At 31.8% G+C, this 16,643-nt stretch overlaps 1 protein-coding gene across 1 annotated transcript; it reads right to left on the bottom strand.

Annotated features, from left to right (window-relative positions):
- Positions 1-1,359: 1,359 nt before the first annotated feature.
- LOC117685810 (uncharacterized) lies at positions 1,360-4,961 on the bottom strand. Its single transcript, XM_034460359.2, has 4 exons — positions 4,752-4,961; positions 4,210-4,265; positions 3,913-4,050; positions 1,360-2,712 (listed from the first exon to the last, which is right to left on the bottom strand). The coding sequence occupies exons 1-4, from the start codon at positions 4,875-4,877 to the stop codon at positions 2,679-2,681; spliced, it is 354 nt and encodes a 117-aa protein (XP_034316250.2). The 5' UTR covers positions 4,878-4,961; the 3' UTR covers positions 1,360-2,678.
- Positions 4,962-16,643: the final 11,682 nt, after the last annotated feature.

The following is a 16,643-nucleotide window of genomic DNA, read 5'->3' as shown; positions in this document are numbered from 1 at the left end:
TACATGAACTTTGGACTAAAAAGCTGTGTCCGTAAAATTCGATTTTGAAGTGGTCTGAAGAAAATATTTGTATGAATTATTTTTCTATATATCAATTTTACTTTACATTTAAAGTACATCACTAGGAATGGGCACATAATTTACTTATTATTAGAAGAAATCATGCACCGAAAACTGTCCGATGCATGCTTAATTTGTGTCCGATCCATGGTGAAATAAACATATGGAGCAAAAATAACCTTGACATTAATTGTTCAAATTTCTTGGACTTATTTTAGTCAAATTTTGTTTGTTTCAATTATCCTTTTATAACATGGTCATAATCTAATGTAAACATTCATTGCACAAAATTTCTCAAAACAAATAATTTACAAAAATATCATATCTCCCGTTGTGTTAGAAATATGTTAGAAATTCAGGACACCACGAAACCATAAACTTCTTTCAGAGATTTTTTCTTAATTCAAGCCATTGCTTTGAAAATTCCGTGTTACCGGTACTTATAATATCATAGACTGAATTACGTACTATTCTGAAATTTTTTTTGGACACTTACTCTGAACAAAAGTGATGTCGTCACCATGTTAATATTCTTTACATAAGCCTATCAATAGAAACCCAAACGATAAAAGTGAGTATTTTAGAGGCTAGCCGTCATTGTACAATATGAATGGGTTGACTGTAAAAAGTTTACTTTACAATACTTCTGAATTTCTCAAGATATGATAATTCATTAATTAACAGATTTTAAAAAGACCGTCATCTTTGACCTTTATGTCATTTTGTTCGGCCACGGTTGACAATCTATATATAAGTGGTCCAAAATCTCTGTGATTGATAGTAAAAAAGTTTGAAGTGATTTTATGGAAATTTAAATACTTTGAAGAGCAATATCTGCTAGAAGGGGGCGTCGGACTCTTTCGGTATGAATTGATTAAAAAACCCTCAAAGTGTACAGAAGACATTGGTTAAAGTTCCAAGTCTCTATCTCTCATGCTTTAAGAGAAGTAGCGATAACAAGCATTTCCTATTCCAAGGGCAATAACTATGTAAGTTTTCGAAGATTTTAGACACACGGTCATTTGGTACCATAACTTTTCCATTCATATGTCTAAAAAAAAGTTCAACCATGCTGTTTCAACAAAATATAAACCCCACACAATTTATAATTGTGATGTCAAACAGCTGGACAACTTTTAATAGTGAAGTTGACAACTGGATCTTTAAATGCAAGACTTAATTCTTACAGATGTTCATGTCATGCATTATCATAGACATGTATATCAGTTTCATTTGACAACTTTAAAAATAGCAAAAAGTCTGCTGACTAATCTTTCTTTTATTATAACAAATCACTACATCAAGAAACAAGTAAAAGTCTACTACAGAAAAACAAGAGGAAAACAACACATGATTATTTGAGAAGAAAAATCGCGAAAATATCTTACTTCAAATAATTTGAACAAAAAACACACCAAATTTTAAACTAATTGCAACAAAATAATTTCTTTTGAAAAATATAACCTAACATGTACAATTTAACATGAATGAAACAGAGAATCTTTTAAAGGTAATGCATAATTGTAACATGCATTAATGAACTATATGAATTACTATAGAAAAAGAAATGAATCTGTAAACCCATCAAATAATTCGCTGAAATTATCAATTTAAAAATAAATAAATAAAAAATGAAATACCATTTACCCATGCCAGCAAGATCTAATTTAAACATTTAGATACATTTTAACAGATGATAATCATTACTTCACAAGATAATACAAATTTCAAAAGGATGTTATAAATTTTAATTATCTTACTTTTCTTAAAATTGTTGCAACAGAAATGTTAGAATGTTTAGCTAATTAGTAAATAAAGAGTTTACATAAAATTTTAAAATACATAAATTTACATTAAATTACATTTACTATGCCTAAATCATTCCATGAATCATCCAGTTCTATTATTAAAAAAAAAAAATTCCTGAACATTTTGATACAAAACTTGACACATGAATTATTTCCCCGCCACAGCCAATTAAACAAAAAATAAAAATATTGGAGCAAGAAAAAATGACATACTGTAATACACTCTAAAATGAGTGTAATAATCTTTGAAATTTGATTTGCTCCATTCCAAATGTTCAACTCATCTCAAATAAGTTTTCCCCCTTCATCACTAACATGCACCATAATGTATTATAATGGTAATTAACAGTTATGCCCCTTTCTACAGCAGTAATGCAGCCCAAAACAATCTGATTTTGTTATAGTACCAAAACCACATTTATTTTACAAAATCTGAAGTTTTTTTTGTAACAAAAAATCTATTGCAATTAGTCTAAAACATCTTTCATTTGCCTTGATTTTGATAAAAATCTAATATTGCCCAATAAATGACTGTTGAGTTATTTCTTTCTTATTGGCATGGTACAGCAATGTCATATACACAAAAGTTGCAAATGCTCTTTAACAAAAACACAGTAAAACTAACCCCCAACAAAATCATAACTACAAGCTTTCTAACTTGCTAATTCCAGTATGTTTTAACAAAAAGTATCTATATAAATGCAGCAAAAAACTCAACAACATAAGATCCATGAAGGCTAATTTTCAACCAGAAAAAAACCCACTACTTCCTCTTCATTAGGTTGTTCTCTTCCTCTCAGGATATGGTCTTTAGTCTACATCATTTTCATCACTCACTGAAACACTATCAAATAGACAAAAAAAAAATGAAGTAAAATTCAAAATTGAACAATTCTAAATTTACATAAAACATAGAAGTGGCCCATAGACCACATTGGCGACCTGACCACTTAAAGTCAGAAAAGCAGAATGTCGTCTATATTAAATAGTTCCAGAATACAAGATGCCTACAGGCCTTCACAGTCACCTGAGTATCAAAGCCATTAAACTTGTCATAAAATTAAAGGTTTTCAAGATGAAGTTAAATGTAAAACTGTTAGAGGTTACCAGAATGGCTCAAGTGACCTCAAAATTTACATGTTCACTATACAGCCATATTGGTAAAAAAAACAAAAAAAACCCAAGGGGCCCATGGCCACATCACGATCACCTTACCAACAATACACATAATACAATCAGCTTTATGGATCTGAACAATATTGTATAATAGATAATAGATAAAAAAAATTCCCCCGCATATTCATTCTTATGTTTATTATTCACCTTTTTTGTTACAGTAGTATTACATATTGAGCATTGCAGTTCCTCACAAAATAAGACTTAAATAGCTATTTATATATGGATTATAAACCTACATCAAACTTTGACCATCTTGTGACATAAAAGAATTAAATGGTTCTGAAGAAGAAGTCAAAAATGTAAAAAGTTTACAGACAGACCTATATACAGACAGACAGACGGATAGACAGACAGAGACAACCGACAGACAAAATGTTATGAGAATAGCTAAATTAAACATTCAGGTCAAGTCAGCTAATAAGTGTCATTTGTTGATATAAAAGATAAGCCCCCTTTGTTCTGAGAGCAATGTTATCAAAATGCAAGGACTGTTTCATTCATGAAATTTCAGGATTAAAATATCAAGCACAGGTGTGAATCAGCAATCATCAGTAGAAAATCAATATTGCTTTCCTACTCATATCATTACACTGAATTGGTGCAATTATAGGCAATATTTGAAAAATTCTTTAACATGCAGCTACATGCATGTAAATCATAAAAAATAAAATAATGAAAGTTAGAAATCTTGTCCCTGCATAGATGGATTATCATATTATAAAAAATAAGAACCAGAATTATAAGTTGACTACAAGAATATAATTTAATTATCTTATGTAAATGTGTGATGTATTTGATGGCAAAGATTTAAACAAAATAATATATTGTGAATGTATTATTCAGAAAAAATCCGTACTAAACTTACATTTCAGTGATACTGCTCCCCTGGTGCTTCGCCTTAATAACTTTTTGGTCAATAAACTGCAATAGTGGAAAAATTCTTTGCATCTGTTCTGGGGTAACGTCAAACAGACTTTCTCCAACCATAATGGACATTTCATCCCTTTCAAGACATATCAAATACAAAAATTTTAATACACATTAAAAAACATGATGATCACTTACAAAATATCTTGTATAACCATTTACATCCATATTATGTAGACCTCTCATATTAATATCAGTATATTGTAAACAAATTGAATACATGTACTATACATACTCATCAAAACAAGCAGCCTCTATGACTCCTTCAACAGGTTCCAAGTCTTCTATGATCTACAGCAAATAAAAATATGTCCATGCAAGTCTTAATTTACTGTGAAAGAATTTTTTTATGAAGAAATCAAATGAAATTTAACATTTACACTAAAATTCAATTTCACTAGGAACTAAAGTACTAAAAGTGCATGCATCTGTTCAGAACATGTACCAACTGCCAAGAGTCAGCAAGTAGTTAGTACTTAGTTTGAGCTTTACTTTTGACAATATCATCCAACACAGTACGGAACAATCTTAAGTAAATGTTAAGAATAAATATCTCCGTAAAATCGCAAAAAGCAATTTTTATGGGATATTAAGATACCTTTTTTATTTTCCACTCAAATTAAATCAAACAAAATAAAACTAACCAATATTTATAGCATTGACGATTCTACATCCTCAGGATATGCTGCAAAATGCTTGAATTATGAAATGAATTCCTCTCATAAATGAGCTACTTAATTGTCTCTCTATTATTTAAACTATTAATTTAAAATTTACCTCCACTGTGGTGGACACGCATGAATTCAATGACACCCTCCCATTATAGACATCAACCTTTAAGCAGGTCAACAAAATGTTGACATTGGGCCTTGTGACAAGGTTGGCTTTCCTCTCACCCCACATTTTAATGTCTATCTCACCAGACTTGTCACCTATGGTCAAGATTCTCCGTTTCGAGTTTGGAGTTTCGAGGACTTCTGATATCTGTTGAATTTAAACAGATTTCAACAAATCTCATCTTCAATATAATAATTAAATATACACACATATCATAATTTAACTGCCAAGTAACACCTTGCAAAATCCCAAATGGTAGTGATATTGGTCATGGATAACAAAGACTTGACAAAGGAGTCAGTAGCAATTTTATAACTAATATTTCAAAACCTGACCATTCAATGTTTGATTCTTCAACTCGCTGTCATGCACCATCAAAAATCTCTACGAAATATTTTCTTAATTAACTCTGAAATATGTCACAATTTACAGTCATGTAAAGACAAAAAGAAAAACTAAATCTAAAACTATACGTGAAAATGTTATTGTTCAACATATCCTGTTTCATGACAGAATTAATTGGATTAAACAATTTTCCTATTACTATATGTTTTTTAAAGATATTCACAATATTTTCACTAATTCTAAATTTTCTTCCATTGAAACAGGGCATTGCTCAACATTTAAATAAATTCCAAACTCCATCTCCCCTGTGAATGGATTAGACATATTGGACTGTCAGATTTAATCCACATAATTTAAACTTAAGGTGGCTCTATACACCCACAGTTTATTCCAATTTTCAATAGAAGACCACAAAACATATACTTATCAAATATTAAAATGACGATAGGGATACTATAGGTATTTTTAAAGAATTTGCTAATGTTTTTTCGTGTTTTTGTAAAATATTTTTTAAAAAGACAGCTATCAACAAATTGAGAGAAATTATCTTGTCATATGATGGATATTTCCTTCGGACACATAAAAAAATATATAACACTTCTTAACATTCAAAAATGTTATTATTGCAATTTTTTTTACCATTTCCCCAAAACATATTTTTTCATATTTTCTTACTCTGTTGACAAATCATCTGAAAGAGTTGCTTGATGTTATAAGAAAATGAATTTTAATAAATGTGAAATAAAAAATTGAATGAAAACAATTGCAAATAAACACAAAAAATATTTTAAATTTTATTTGGTATGAAAGTTCCTCATGTAAGGGTTATCGTTCCTAAGTCCCAGGGCCCAAACACCTTGGGGACTTTTCATTTCTGAGTTGACGAAAATTTCCTAAATATAATGTTGGAATGATAAATACATGCATATTTCATTATAGACTTTGCCCTGTATAAGTGAATATATTCGCTTTAGTGCAAAACTAAAGTCAACTAAATAAAGGGGAACATTGACTATAGGCTAATAGGATTTATGTATCCCAACCTGAGAGAAATTCAAAGCAACCCTCTCACCCCCGTTAGGTGTCGATATTAATGTGCATTAAAGTATATAATAATTGAAATATTTTCACCTGTTTAGAATTTTCTTTCACGGTATTCAACCAAAAAATCCGTTTTAGAAATTTTTGGAAAGTTAAACAATTTATTGTTCTCAACGGGAATCGAACTCATGACCTACTGGTTTGTAGTGAACCCACTAACCCACTGCGCTACGGTGTAACATATCGATGATGCTAAAAAAACTCTTTAAAAATTTATGCTTGATTTTATTGTTTATTTCGATAAATAATACCACACAACGAGAAGGTGTCACATACCACATTATTTGTAAGTATTGAATTTTCCAATTATCAAATTAAATCTATCCATTTAACAAATTTTTCAAAATAGCGGTTCCCATACAATTCACCTCAGTTTAAATCAGCCAGTACCGGAAATGCATGTTTCCAGATTTACTTTTTTGCGTACTGCGTCATCAAAAAGTGGTGTATAGAGCTATACCTTAATCCATGCAACTACCATTGTGAAAAAAACCCCACACAATATATGTCCATTAAAAGTATAAACTAGCTGTTATGAACTGTCTTCAATTTTGCACTTTGAAGCTCTTAAATGGATACCTGAATATCAATACAGTCAAACTAGTATAAAGCAGTCACCTATAACCTAAAGGAGCGATTGAAACTAATATGGCGACCAAATGCTTTTATGAATTCATGTCAGCTTTAAGCTATGCCACTGATCTACCATATTTACTACTTAGAAACAACAGTGAACAGCAATTAGCTTTCCCTACAACTTTGGTTATATTGAACTTTTCTCACATTTAGATATCAATTATAATTGACACTCCTTCAACATAAGCTAGCTAGGATCAAAACAGTTTAACTTCATTATTCACTGTCAGCCAATTTTTCTTTCCACCAAGATCTGTTAATTGGTGTCAATTCTGTTAATCTGTCAAGTCGAATTCAGTTTGGTTTTTTAACTTTCTTCAGAGAATTTTACGAGTATGGAGCTACCTTAAATGTGATATTTCAACAAGAGGCCCATTGGCCACATCGCTCACCTGAGGAACAATAGGTATGATAAAATCAGCTTAATGGAGTCATATAATACAAACTATCTGGACAATTCGCAATTATAATACATGTAGATCCTGTTCAAATAAAATCCATTTTCCCCCCTGGATATTCTTATTTTTATAATCATTAATCCCTTTTTCTAACAGGCTGATTTTAGAGTGATATCACATTATGAGTATTGCACTGTTCTCAAAAAGATCTTTAATAATTGTTTATATATGGGATATAAAGCTACATCAAACTCTGAACTTCTTGTGAGGCTAAGAAATTGTCCTGGAGCCAAAGTCTTAACAATTATAAAGAATCATGTGGCTGATTTGTTTCTGAGAAGAAGACTTTTAAAGATTTACTCTATATATTCCTATGTAAAACTTCGACCCCCAGGTTTTTTTTAGGCGTCGTAGGGGCCTGTATCCGGCCCCTTTCCCAACGGTAAAAAGTATGTGTTTTTTCCCAATTTCATCACAGAAAATTCCGAAAAGTTAAAAACAAATATTGTTTAAGAAAAAAAAAAACGTGTCCCGAAGTTCGTGAAAAGTAAATCGGTATCTTGGTTTTAAATATATCTAAACCGCATGCTCCAAATGAGGGCGGCCATATTGTGACTGCCAACCATGTCGCACAATTCAAAATATTACAGAAAAAAATTAAACTGGATCGATGATGCAAAACTGGTTGAACCTATTTACACATACTTTTCTAACAATATGGTTATGTCTTATTTGAAATATTTCGAGAAATGTGTCACCGAGGGGAAAGGGCACTATAAAATAAGGGGAATTAACTTGTATAGGCCCAACCCAAGAGACAGGGGGTCAGCCTAGTCAATAGGCTTAAATTGACCTCTAAGTCGAATAACTCGAAGGCAGGTTTCACAATTTATTGATCAAGTGATTTTAATTACTTATAAAATATTAACAATAATCAAATAAAATAAAGTCAAAATGGAACAGGATAAAAATTATTTTTTAAAAGGCCAAATGGGTCAGAATGAAATTTAACTCAATGTTGCTTAGTCTTAGTTGACAGACTAATGGACAGTCAACTTATAACATAGTCAGTATGAAGACATAAGCAACATGAGGTAGTGGCCAAAAGTGTCTGACTGAATTGAATAAATTTCTAACTGTATTTATAATCTAAAAGATAATTAATAAAAGTGATGTACATTACTTGTGATAATTACTCAAAAAGCTTAGAACAACTCAGAACAATTATATAGACTGATTGGGGATAATTAGCAGACCAGACTGACCCTAGCTAATAACTTGTCATTTAACATGAGTAAACTCTTAAACATATTCACACAAAATGACACACCAGGACATATGTAAGGTATGATCGACATTTTTCCCAATTTCATCCAAATTTCACTATTTTTTCCAAATGGTTAAAAATGTAAAAGAACTTTGAGGAACAAGGGTTTTTGTACAAAAAAAAAACATTTATTAGCATTTATCAGACCCCCAATACAACCAGAGAATTTTTGACACCCCAAATAAAACTCCCAGATTTCAGTTTGCTGCTTTATAAGATGTAACAGCAGTTTAACATAGTTAAAAGTCGTGACCAATAGATGTGACAGACAGACAGAACAGAATAACAACAATTAATATACCCTAACTTTCTTTAGAAAGTGCAGGTATAATTATATATGTATACCCATTAATGTCTTTATTATACAGTAAATAACTGGAATATATAATTGGAAGATGGATATTCATTGCATAGTTTGAAAATCATGAAATCAATATGCTTGAACTTGAACCCTCTGATATTGTAAACACATGCAATCAAAATTCTTTTTAATTGTTACATCCATATGTATCGTTAATAAAAAATTTCTAATTATATTGATTTTTCTTTTCATTAGTCTATTTTGATTTTTCTTTTCAATAGTTACTTTGTTCAAGTTAGAAATCATTATTGTCGTTGTAAGAGTTAATTATCATTCTCATGCAGGTCCACAACAATCTCCCCATTTACCATTATAGATTGAAAAAGTTACCGTATACAGCTTAATAAAGCTATTCAGAATAGCTTCATTTAGTTATTGTGTCATACAATTTTCATAAACATGTATTTGCTTCAAAATGTAAACAAATTAAATAACACTTTCGTGCAGAGAGCTCGTTTCAAAATACAGCCGATTTTCCCATTTGGCGACAGCCAATGTTTACGTCAGCCACTCGCTAGACTCAGTCAGCCGGCAACTTTGCTGGCATCAAAACCATACTGCCGTCACAACAACGCATGCGGTAAATAGAGTGCAATAGCACTACAGATAGTACACTGCTGGTCGAAAAAACAATTGTTTTCATGCTTATTTATTGTCATATTAAGCATTATTAATATGCATCTTTGAAATGACTTTATAAAAATGAAGGTTAAACATACACAGACACTCAGAGAGAGAGAGAGAGAGAGAGAGAGAGAGAGAGAGAGAGAGAGAGAGAGAGCATGATTCAAACGTGCAACTGCATGTAAAATACATGTAGTGTACCGCAGATCGAAAAACAACTGATTCTTTTATATATACTGATATTTGAAATTATTCTTTTGTTTGGAATGACTTTATTCAAATATATGGAGAGAGAGAGAGAGACAGAGAGAGAGAGAGAGAGAGAGAGAGAGAGAGAGAGAGAGAGAGAGAGAGAGATACTGGCCCTCATCAGACCCCACCATCACCAACTTTTCTGAAACCAAATGAATATAATACTCAGTTTCAAGTCTGAGTATTGATCTCATATTTATGATTTTATTTTTAAAGATTTGAGTTGGGGAATAAGTTGACTGCATGGTTTTTAAGATTTTGGTGATGGTAGAGCCAGATTTTCAAAAGAAAAATTCTCCTTATTTTTTGTTCTTTTCATAGCAGACTGAAAAATTTATGCCTTTATTTATAGTTGCAGCCAATTGAGCCCATTAGAATGCACTAGCTATTCAGCATCGACCCCTGAACCCCATACAGTTAGTAATTAAAGCTTGTAAGGTTTGCTGTACCTTCTTCCCTTATTAAAAGATGTTTACTGAACCCTTCTCCAATCGGATCGTTACAGTTAAGGCAGAGTTAAGAATTTACCGCTCATAACTTGAATGACAGAAGACAGAAAGAAACTGAATGCATTAATTGATCGATACAATTTAAACTTGTAAAAAAAATCTGTGACCTACAGTGTTCAAGAAATCAATATACAAGCAACATTTGTCAGTAAACACATGTATATATGCATGCATGCATTATATAAATCTATGTGAATGAAAAATAAACAGTCCTTATTATTAAGATAGCAATATTTCTTTGATGCCAACAAAGCAACCCAGCCAGCTCTAATGCTGTCATACTGCGTGGGAGTTTTGGCGGCATGTCTTTGATGCCGGCAAAGCAACGGGTATCTGGATTTAGCCAGCTCCTGACAAAAACAAGACTGTCAACAAGTGGGAAAATCGATGGTATTTTGAAAGGACCTCTATAGTCTGTCCCAAGTTATTGCTTCAAGCAATTTTTGATGATTTTTAATGAAAATATATACACATACATGTGAAAGAAATACAATTGAAATCGATGAAAGGGAATATATCCAAGATATCTTCAATGAACAATTATCCCTTTTCACTCAAAAATTTTCACAGCAACGAGAACAATTTTCTTACGGATATTTGTAATGGGAAATATTTACATTTTTTCTCCATTCGGAATACACTCTGAATACATCGCGCAATTTTTTAACATTATCATCCGGGCTTATTAATGGCTAATGCAATGCAAAATCTCCATCGACTTTCAATTTTTGGATGTGTATAATGAAACCTGAAGTGGTAGAGGGGGTAGAGATGGACATTTTTCATATTAGTAGATGAACGTAGTTTGAGCACAAAGGTATTTACTATTATCAAAATATCAAGCAAAAAGTGGTGGAAGCAAAAACTCGGAAAAAAGTATAATAGTTTTTTACTTTCAACTGTTCTGTAAACAATACATGACTATACAGATTACTCATCAGCCATAAAAAATCCTGGATGATATCATTCACAAATTATGCGAGGTATTCTGAGTGAGTTTGAAATGCCTAAAAGATGAAAATTAACATATCCCACTATAAATCTCCGCAAGAAATTTGTGTTCATTCCTGTGAACTTTAATAAGTGCAAATTAAACCATAATGTGTCAATAAAGATATCGTGGATATTTTCCTGTTCATCTGCAATTTCAACTGTATTTCTTTAACAGATATGCATAATTTAATTAAAAATCATCAAAAAGTGATGGATTCAATAACTTGGGACAGACTATAAATGAAGGCATTTTTTACCCAAACCTCCTGAAACTATTTAAAACATCACAACCTGACCATGATTAGAACAAACTTGACTTTAAACTATCTGAGGATGCTTCGAATTAAACCACACAAGTTTCAGCTCTTCTGGCCAAATGGTTTTTGAGAATATGATTTTTAAACATATACTCTACATGTATATATTCCTATGTAAAATTTGACCCCCCCCCCCCCCCCATTGTGATCCTACCATACTCCCCATTACCATAATTTGAACAAACTTGAATCTACACTATCTGCATGAGGATGCTTACACACAACTTTCATCTTTTCTGGCCAAATTTGAATGGATTTTGAGAAGAAGATTTTTGAAAAATATCAACAAATTTTCAATAAATTTTAATTATCCCCCATTCAAAGGGGCGATGACCCTTTATTTCAACAAATTTGAATCCGTCCTTTAACCAATGATGCTTTCTGCCAAGTTTGCTTGAAATTGGCCCAGAGGTTCTGGAGAAGATGTCGAAAGTGTAAAAAGTTTACAGACAGACATGTGGACGGACAGATGCACGCCAGACAAAATGTGATCAGAAAAGCTCACTTGAGGTTTCAGCTCAGGGGTGAGCTAAAAAGCTTTTGTAGTATTTTTTCTGCTTCTAACTGCGGAAAATGACAATACTTCCTATATATTCCTCAGAGACATAAATAGCAGAGATTAGCAACTGATCGAAATCTCGAAGTCCCTATTGTAAAGTTTTCCCAGATTAAATAAGTATATTTTTGAAATTAACAATTATATTGAAATATAAACAGATAAAACCTATTACCAAAACATTCAAAATATGATATTTTCATAAATTTATGTCTTATAAACAATATTAAAAGATAAGTTTTAGGAGGCAGTAGGCTACCCGTCGTCCGATATTTCGCCGATCCTTTATAGCTGGTCAATATATTTTTTATATATATTAATCTTTCTTTTCAATTTTTTGTTTCAAAAGTGTCTAAAACCTTCACCCATTTTTTCATTTAAACAATATATTATTGGTTTAAGATGATTATCTCAGTTTACTAAAATTTGAGTAATTCTCAAAGTAAGGTCGGTCCCATAACATTTTTCAAAAACGAACACGCTAATAGCGAAGTTCCCAATCTCTGTTATTTACATGTACATGTATGTCTCTGCTAAAAACAACCTGATGAAACTTTGCGAATAAATTAGAGTTGGTGTAAATTACATACGGTTAAACAAAGAGTTTTGCTATTGTAGATTTTCCATTTAAAATAACTAAATCGGCCTGCATGTGTCAAACCTTTTTAAAGTTGCGTGTTCGCCTTGAAATCCTACGCAATCCTATATAATTTTGACAACAAGATTAACTTACAAATGTTGATGAAGATTTCATTTTTTTGGACGGTCCAGCTTCGTCTGTCATCTTGTTTGCACCTGTGTTCGTGGGAAAGTGACTGTGGCGGGAATTTCTTCTGAGTAGCTCGCTAAATTTAGACGTTCGTCGCTTTGCCGGCATCAAAGACATGCCGCCGAAGTACCCCTCGCCGACTTGGAGCTCGCTAGGTCGCTTTGTCGGCATCAAAGAACATTAAACGGGAAACAACCGTTCTGGTAAAAAATAAGGCCATGTTTCAATTATTCTAAATGAGGACTGTTTAATTACTTTATTTATTCACAAATGAAATATAAATAAATACATGCATGTATACATGAGTTTATTGGCATATGTCGTATAATTTATATATTAATTTCCTGAACATTATAAAACATCAAAATCTCTCTCTCTCTCTCTCTCTCTCTCTCTCTCTTTCTCTCTCTCTGGTATTATATTTTTTTCTGTCACGTTTTCAGAAAAACGCTTCAGACGATTTTGGTGAAATTTGCAGAATATAAAAACTGTAGTTCTTTTTTTCGTTTCCTCTTAAATTGAAGGATGTACATCAGGAAACATTATCGTTGCAAGCCATCGGCTACATTACATGTATTTCCAAAAAACAACAAATGGACACATGTACAAAATCTGTGGTTTGGAACGATAGCACCGGCCGTGAATAAATGTACAAATTTATATTATTTTTCCATGATGTAATTTTTTATTGACCCGTGACCAAAATTTTGGCGGATTTTGAGAATGACTCAGATATGCCTGACGTAATGCCGTCAGGCAATAAACGATAGTTGTAACTGTTAAGCAAAATCGAGAGTCGGTAGTGGCGTGCTACCAGTTCTTGTGCATTGCTACGTCATTTTATCGACACATAAAACTTTGAACGAAAAATGACACACACACTGTAAAAGAGATAGATTTTGATAAATTATTGTGAATTATGAAATAGCTAGAACTACAATGTGAGTACACGTGTGATGAAACGACAGTTTAAATATTCCTCCATAGTGTACATATAAATATGCATATATTATTAGCTGCATAACTGCATTTCCATGGAAATTGCCTCAAATATTTTCCTATAAATATTCTAACCAACCTTTGAAAGTGAAGTATTTTAAATTCACATTGGGATCAAGTCACCTTTAGTCCACACCATTTCATCTTACTTGGCTGATGAGGGTGTTTAAAAATTAGTCTGAGGTATGTAAGTGAAAAATCTCTAAACATTAGATGTGTTGGGGAAATAATTGGTTTTAAAATTTGACAGAATATACATGTATATATACACACACAAAAAGCAACACCAATGTAAAACGTCACAAAATATGCACACCTTGGAATTGGTAAAAGGTAAACGACACCATAATATATATATATATATATATATATATATATATATATATATATATATATATATATATATATATATATACACACACACACACACACCTATAAATAAGGGTGTAGTCAAAAACTGTGATCAACATCTGAAACCACAGCAAGCATACATTTAGCTATAGACTATTGTTTAACATTAAAAAGACTATGTATTTATCTGCATATGTATATAAAAGCAAGTAAAATATGCTGAAATTAATTACTTTACAAACTTAAATAAATTAATTGCTGAAACTGATGAGTTGTGCACCATCCTAAAGAAATCGTATTGAGCCATTAAACACAGATTTTTGAGAAAATATGGTAAGTTGTGTAAGATCTTCTAGAGGATTAGCTAATCTGAATTTTTAAACATGTAAGTGGACCAATCAGTAACTCCCTCCCCTTGCAAACAAAGATTGGTGGTATATTATATAACATGAGAGTCACCTTGTTCGTCCGTCTGTCTGCAATTGTGTTCGATCCATTTTTCTATGGAGTAAAATTATTATTTCCTACATGATTTTGACTTGAGGTCATTTATGCAAATTCAAAGTCATTAGAAGGAAAAGAACATATTAATATTCTCTGTTAAATTAAACTTCAATATGATTGGATGTGTCATTAATCAATGCAGTACTGGCCTACTACCGTATATTAAATGACATCACTTAAGGTCAAGATCTAGTCTTTTTAGAGCTAGAACCATTATGACGTCATAATTGATTTGAAGAATCTTTTTTCCCTTACTTTACGGCTTCAAAGGAATTATGATAAAAAAAATAACAATTTCATGACATTCTATGTTAAATCATGGAAAAAGTAATCCCGATACCTATATTCAATTTGACATCATTTTAAAGAGGAGTTCAAGAGCTTGTTAAATTCCGTTTTTGGGGAGACTGTAGGCATTCTAGATATATTTTTATTTGTCAAAAATGGACAAAACTCCCGAAATTTGTTCTTCATTTCCTTCATATTTCATTGTAAATGACGGTTTAAAACATGATTTTTCATTGTTTTTGCCAAAACATTTAGCCCCGGAACACCCTATCAAACAAAGCATGAAGCAACGTTGAGAGAATTTATCTCTTAAGTTTTATAAACTTGTAGGCACCTTTTTATTTACTAGATCATGACCTTAACATCAACTGACACACAGTTTAATCAGAATATGCTAATGTGATCAGATTTGATGCTATACTATTTAAAAAAAATGAATTATTGTTTACTTTTGCTGCATTAATTTTTCAATTCTTAAAAATTATGTCCATTGTGAAATGCATAATCAAACATACATGATATTGTACAATTTTTAATGGCATCAATGAAGTGGAAGAGATGACAGACGAAGACTTCATTAAACTTGGAATGTTTCTCTCGGAATAAGATTGAAAATTAAGCAAGCCTGTCGAAATCACAAGAAAGGTTACAAATACATTTATTTACTCAAGAATGAATTGTAAATATCTAATGAAAATCAAGTCTTAGCTTTTACCCAGGAAAACATTCTAGGGTAGGGTGAACAATTTTATTTTAACATCTAACCAATAGTATTATAAATACATTTTTTGTTATTCTCTTCCCCACCCCCTATTAAATCTTTTCTGTTGGGGCCAGAGAGATATAAAAATGCTTCGGTTCCTGCAAAAGACACTAAAATCAATTACCTTTTCATACTGTGGAATCAATTAAAATCGTGGGGGCCAATTTTCGTGGATTGTTGGTTTTTTGCTTATATTGGGAATTAATGTAATTTCATGGATGTGTTGGTTTTCAGTATTAATAAGAAAGTTTACTCTTTCAAAACTTGCTTTCGTGGAAGATGTGAATTCGCGGGGGAGGGCTCCCCATAAAAAACCCACGAAAATTGAGCCACCACGAAATCTGATTCCACAGTAACTTAAAATTTGCTGTCAGTATTTTTTAGCCTAAATTATAACCACTCGTGTACAATACAATGGTCAATAAACCCATTTTTTCTGAAGTAAAAATATGGTGAGAATCACTTTAAGTCATATTTTCAATTTATGCAAACTTGAATTAATACCATTTTCATGTTTTAGTGAGTGATGCGCCAATGAGTTGCATCAAGACCTTCCTTTAACTCCAAAAGCAGAGGAAGACTGGCAGGACCATAAGCTCGAAAAAGGACACGAAAACAAAGTTAACACGACGACTTTATGTTTGGCTGGAAACATTCCATAAGGGCAGGAGTATACAAACTGATCTCAGCAAGCAACCGGGGGGTCAACAGATCGTGGATTTCAATAAAACCTTGACTT

Source organism: Magallana gigas, chromosome 1 (assembly GCF_963853765.1).
Source record: "Magallana gigas chromosome 1, xbMagGiga1.1, whole genome shotgun sequence".
Lineage (NCBI taxonomy): Eukaryota > Metazoa > Mollusca > Bivalvia > Ostreida > Ostreidae > Magallana > Magallana gigas.
The sequence above is the reverse complement of the archived record's forward strand: the minus strand, read 5'-3'. Positions and strand labels throughout refer to the sequence as shown.